This window comes from Triticum urartu, chromosome 4A (genome assembly GCF_056163025.1).
Source record: "Triticum urartu cultivar PI428250 chromosome 4A, HENAU_Tu73, whole genome shotgun sequence".
Classification (NCBI taxonomy): Eukaryota; Viridiplantae; Streptophyta; class Magnoliopsida; order Poales; family Poaceae; genus Triticum; species Triticum urartu.
In genome coordinates this window covers 257,498,320-257,504,701 of record NC_141876.1, presented here as the reverse complement: position 1 = coordinate 257,504,701, position 6,382 = coordinate 257,498,320, and the positions used below count along the sequence as shown (strand labels likewise).

The 6,382-nt window shown below is 51.3% G+C and overlaps 1 protein-coding gene across 1 annotated transcript; it reads right to left on the bottom strand.

Moving 5' to 3' along the window:
• Positions 1-5,294: 5,294 nt before the first annotated feature.
• On the bottom strand, positions 5,295-5,855 carry LOC147975532 (uncharacterized). Its single transcript, XM_087520474.1, has 2 exons — positions 5,737-5,855; positions 5,295-5,679 (listed from the first exon to the last, which is right to left on the bottom strand). Exons 1-2 carry the CDS (start codon positions 5,853-5,855, stop codon positions 5,295-5,297), a joined length of 504 nt encoding a protein of 167 aa, XP_087376600.1.
• Positions 5,856-6,382: the final 527 nt, after the last annotated feature.

The following is a 6,382-nucleotide window of genomic DNA, read 5'->3' as shown; positions in this document are numbered from 1 at the left end:
CGAGGGTTATCGTCGTCGGAATGCCGGGGTGCGGTGCCCGGCATGGCAAGGGGCGAAGGCGATGCGCGCCTGTTGGCTTACTCGAGAGCGTCGCACGAGGGATTGGGTGCCAAAGCCTTGGCGAGGTGTGCGCACAGACGAACCCGCGGCTACTGTGGTCTAGGTCCTCAACGCCACTCGGGCTAGCCCAAGTGTACACAATGTGCCAAGCTGTAACACCCCGGATGTAACTTACCCAATATGTACTCCAGCTCTTGCCATTTCTGGCGTTAAGTTATTTTATTTTCTTGGGTTCGGGTCTTTGTCTCCGTGTGTTGTTATCGTTGTCATGCATCTCATATCATGTCATCATGTGCATTGCATTTGCATACGTGTTCATCTCATACATTCGAGCATTTTCCCCGTTGTCCATTTTGCATTGCGATGCTTCATTCTCCTCCGGTGGTCATTTCTACCTTTCTTTCGTGTGTCGGGATTAAACATTTCCGGATTGGACCGATACTTGCCAAGCGGCCTTGGTTTACTACCGGTAGACCGCCTGTCAAGTTTCGTATCATTTGGACTTCGTTTGATACTCCAACGGTTAACCGAGGGACCGAAAAGGCCTCATGTGTGTTGCAGCCCAACACCCCTCCAAGTTGGCCCAAAACCCACGTAAACCCTCTCCATCGTCTAGAGCGTTCGATCACGATCGCGTGGATGAAAACCGCACCTCATTTGGACACTCCTAGCTCCCTCTATGCCTATATATACCTCCCCCATTCCAAATCTCGGATCCCCTCTCTCTAAACCCTAAAAATCCCAGATCCGCCGCTCCGGACGTGTCCGGGCGGAGCCGGACAACGTCCGCCGCCACCGCCGCCCAACCAAGACGCGCCACCTGTCCCGGGGCGGGACCGCTTCGCCGCCGACCGCGCCAGGCCCGCGAGGCCCACGCGCGGCCCTCCCCGCCGCCGAGCCGGGCCTGAGGCGCCAGCCCGCGCCACCTCATCCCCTTCCTCGCCTCCGCCGCCAGGGGCCATTCCCGCTGCCTCGCCGGCCGGAGTTCGCCGCCGGCCAGCCCCGCGGCTCCCCGCGCCTCCGCAGCCGTCGCCAAGGGCCGCCCACCGCCACCTGGTGGCAACGCCGCCCCGGCCGCCGCACATCGCCGTCTCCTCGACGCCGCCACATCCCGTCTCCTGCGAACCCTCTCCCTCCGGCGTACAGGAGCTCCGGCGACCTCGACTCCGTCTCCGACGAACATCGGGAAGCGTGCCGCCGGATCTCAGATCCAGATCCCGTTTGGGTTGACTTTTGCCCCGAAACCCTAGCTCATATGCTCCTGTTCATTGCATCGTATCTCCGCATCCGTCGCTCCGTTTTTGGCATATAGCATATCAAAATGTTCATCACAGAGAGTACATCATTTCATCTCATTGCATCATTTTCATTTGAGTTCATCTTGATGCCCGAAATGCTGTTAGAAGAGTGCTACTTGAGATAATTGTCAGATCTGCTACTCCATTTAGATATTTGTCATTTTTGCCATGATTAATGTGTGCATGATATGCCCATGAGCTCTACATATGTTCTGTTAAGGGTTTTGCCATCTTTCCAGAGGTGCAACCCATGTATTTTTGTGATGTGTGTGGTGACTAGCACAAGCTTGCAAAGTGAGGCACTTGGTAATGCTGATTTCAGGGACTTAGCAATTCCACTAAGTCCTTGATCTGTTTTTCTCATGATGCCATATGTTCATGTTGTTTCCTAGTGATCCGTGCCTCTTTTGAGGATGACAAGTAAGGATGTTTTGTTAATATTGTAGTGCTCTATCCATCCATTTCTTTGTTTGCAATTATGGAGCACCCTAGCTTGAGTCAATCGAGCTCTACTTTTGCTATTTCGTGAATCTGGGCAGATTGTCTACTTGTTAGCGATTTTGCCGAGGTTGTTGTAGTTGATCCGTGCATGCTATGTTATTGTTCTTGCCATGTCTAGCTTTCATTTTGTGTGTTCTTGGTGGGTGTATTCTTAACTTGTCATGACTTGCGTCGTAGTGAGTGCATCGAGCTCGTAAACATGCCTACTTGATATCTGTTTTCAGCATGCTCCAGTTTTCACTAAGTCTGAGAACTGATTATGTTTTTGCCATGTTCACATGCTTGCAATGGTATTTTCTGATCCCTTTTGGCTCAAGGTCACTAAGGGACTTTTGTTAAGCTCCTTGAGTAGCTCCATGCCATACTTTACTTTGCCATGTTCAGATCCTGTAGCATATAGTTTTGTTGCTCCGAAGAGTGCTATCTGATCTGAAATTCCAGACAAGTGTTAATTTCACTAAGTCTGAAATCTGTTTGTCACATGCATTTTTGCCATGCTTGTTTGAACCTGTTAATGGATGTATTGGCCGTATCTCAGTGCTAGACTTTTGTTAAGCATCACGAATGCATCCCTGCCATGTATTTTTGTCTTGTTTGGGTGCTGTAGCATGTTCATCTTGTTGCATTTAGATGATTACTTGCTGTAAATCGCAGAACGTGGTCATATTTGAATCGCTTGCCATTTCCAAACCGTAACCCCGGTTCCGGCGTTCTTTATATCGTTTTCAAGCGATTTCATCTCATCTTTCCAGTGGCACACTTGGATTCCAAAGTATAGGCCAGGTTCATGCGTTCCTTGTTAAATCTTGCATATGCATCCCGCATCGCATCCCGCATAGCATACCATGTTTGCATCATATTGTTTGATCCTTGCACGTGGTTGATTGTGTCCTTGTTGCTTGTTTGTCTTGTTTGGGTACAGCCGGGAGACGAGTTCGCTAACGAGGAGCCCGTTGAGTTTGCTTTAGAGGATCCAGTCAACTCTGACAACTTTGCAGGCAAGATGATCATACCCTCGAAATCACTACTATCTTTGCTATGCTAGATGCTCGCTCTTTTGCTATGCCAATGCTACGATGCCTACCACTTGCTTTCAAGCCTCCCAAATTGCCATGTCAAACCTCTAACCCACCATGTCCTAGCAAACTGTTCATTGGCTATGTTACCGCTTTGCTCAGCCCCTCTTATAGCGTTGCTAGTTGCAGGTGAAGATTGGAGACCGTTTCCTTGTTGGAAAATTTATTTACTTGTTGGGATATCATTATATTGCCATGTTATCTTAATGCATCTATATATTTGGTAAAGGGTGGAAGGCTCGGCCTCTCGCCTAGTGTTTTGTTCCACTCTTGCCGCCCTAGTTTCCATCATATCGGTGTTATGTTCCCGGATTTTGTGTTCCTTACGCGGTTGGGTGATAATGGGAACCCCTTGATAGTTCGCCTTGATTAAAGCTTTTCCAGCAATGCCCAACCTTGGCCTTACCATTTGCCACCTAGCCTCTTTTTCCCTTGGGTTTCCGGAGCCCGAGGGTCATCTTATTTCAACCCCCCCGGGCCAGTGCTCCTCTGAGTGTTGGTCCGACTGAGCTGCCTGCGAGGCCACCTCGGGGCAACTTGAGGGTTGGTTTTACTCGTAGCTAGTCTCATCTGAGTGTGCCCTGAGAACGAGATATGTGCAGCTCCTATCGGGATTTGTCGGCTAATTCGGGCGGTGTTGCTGGTCTTGTTTTAACCTGTTGAAGTGTCTTGAAGAACCGAGGTACCGAGTCTGATCGGAACGTCTCGGGAGGAGGTCTATTCCTTCGTTGACCGTGAGAGCTTGTCATGGGCTAAGTTGGGACTCCCCTGCAGGGATTTGAACTTTCGAAAGCCGTGCCCGCGGTTATGGGCAGATGGGAATTTGTTAATGTCCGGTTGTAGATAACTTGAACCTTAACTTAATTAAAATGAATCAACTGAGTGTGTTACCGTGATGGCCTCTTCTCGGCGGAGTCCGGGAAGTGGACACGGTGTTGGAGTAATGCTTGCACAGGTTGCTCTCTAGTTTCTCGCTCGCGCTTTGCCTCCTCTTCTCGCTCTCTTTTGTGAACAGGATAGCCACCACTTTTTGCTAGTCGCTTGCTGCAGCTCCACATATTTACCTTGCCTTACCTATAAGCTTAAATAGTCTTGATCGCGAGGGTGCGAGATTGCTGATTCCCTGTGGCTCACAGATTACTATTACACCAGATGCAGGGCCTGATGATTCCTCTCCAGGTGACGCGCTTGAGCTCAAGTGGGAGTTCGACGAGGACTCTCAACGATACTATGTTTCCCTTCCTGATGATCAGTAGTGGTGCCCAGTTGGGGGTGATCGAGACCGTGTCACATGTTGGGTTATCTTTTATTTTGGCGCGTAGTCGGGCCATGAGTGTTTGAATGATGTAATGTTATTTATGTACTTGATTGACGTGGCGAGTGTAAGCCAACTATGTTATCTCCCCTTTTATTATCTATATTACATGGGATGTTGTGAAGATTGCCTAACTTGCGACATATGCCTTCAATGCGATTATGCCTCTAAGTCGTGCCTCGACACGTGGGAGATATAGTCGCATTGAAGGCATATGTTGCAAGTTAGGCAATCTTCACAACATCCCATGTAATATAGATAATAAAAGGGGAGATAACATAGTTGGCTTACACTCGCCACATCAATCAAGTACATAAATAACATTACATCATTCAAACACTCATGGCCCGACTACGGTGCCAGGATAAAAGATAACCCAACATGCGACACGGTCCCGATCACCCCCAACTGGGCACCACTACTGCTCATCAGATAAGGAAACATAGTCGCATCGAGGGTGTTACACAAGCCCCCGCTCGTGGGGCGCGCGGGAGGGAGCCATAGGAAGCCTCCACTTCTCTTAAAAGATAAGAGTCAAGAAAGGAAACACCAAAAGAAGAAAACCCTGACCCATTCCGAACAAAAATGTGAAAAACTTCAACCTCATTCCAAGAAACTGTAAATTTGGCTACAAGAGAGGATAGTAAAAAAGGCGACATCTGATGCTTATACTAGTCTTCCCGGCAGCGCGGAGCATGGGGCCTCCACTTAGGCATGGGCATAGTCATTGTTCAACTGTTTCTGCCGGCATGGAGCATGGGGCTTCCACTTGACCGTGGGTGGGATCTCCCACGAGGCCGTGAAAGGGAGCACCGGGAGACTCCGGGGCATGTACAACCCCACTCATTATTACGTGACAATGTCATGGGAAGGACTTGCGAATGTGCTGGATGTTCCGAGCATTCTAGACAGGGACCCCGTCCTCCGTCTCCAGGCACGGCGCCAGGCCTGGTGACACGGGCGACCCTAAAGGCGCTCCGACATCGGCGAGAGCTTATGAAGGCCCTCCCTGGAGAGAACCCGCCTTAGGACAAGGTCTCCAACTTAGAGAGTCCATGGTTGGATGTTGCGGCAGTGGTAGCACCGCATTGCCTGTTGGTACCTTGCGGCCCGGAGAGAGGCTTGGCGGTGGGCCTCCTCTCCGAGCACAAGATTAGTCCGCCGCGAGATATCCTGACGCGCCTTGTCAAATGCCAAGAGCTGCGGGGAACGATGCTTGATCTCCAGCGGGAGAACCACCTCGGCCCCGTAGACAAGGAAGAACGGGGTCTCGCCGGTGGGCTTAGTCGTGGTGGTGCGGACGAAGCACAACACAGACTGTAGCTCATCGAGCCAACCCCCGCCACAGGCCTCGAGCTTCTTCTTGAATCTTCTGGCCTTGACGCCCCTCTGGACCTCCGCATTGGCACACACAGCCTGGCCATTGCTCCTTGGGTGGGCCACCGAAGCGTAGCATATCTGCATTCCAAGGTTAGCACAATATGACCTGAAAAGATTGCTTGTGAACTGAGAGTTGTTGTCGGTGATGATGCGGTTGGGGACACCAAACTGGCTCACGAGGCCCTTAATGAAATTGACGGTCGACCTTGCGGGGATGGTGCGCATCGGCTCCACCTCTGCCCACTTGGTGAACTTTTCGATGGCGACTTAGAGGTAGCGTTATCCCCCAGCCTCCCTAGGGAACGGGTCCAGTATGTCCAACCCCTAGATCGTGAAAGGCCATGAGAGTGGCATGGTCTGGAGCCCCTGCACCGGCTGATGGATCTTCTTGGCATGGAACTAGTAGGCCTCGCAGGATCGGACCAACTCGGTGGCGTCGCGGCGCACCGTAGGCCAGTAGAACCCGTTGTGGAACACCTTTCCCACGAGGGTGCGCACCGATGAATGGTGCCCGCAATCTCCCCCATGGATATCCGCCAACAGCTCACGTCCTTGATCTTCTGAAATGCACCTTAGTGAGAGGTCGTTCGGGCGCCTTCGGCATAGCTTGCCTTCCCGGAAGCAGTAGGCGGTGGCCTGGTGGGCCATGCACTCTACGTTCTCCTCCTTCTCAAGCAGGGTGCCATGGAGTAATTAAGCCTCGAACTCCTGGGTCCAGCTGCCCTCCAAGGCTCCATCTCTAGGAGCAGGCG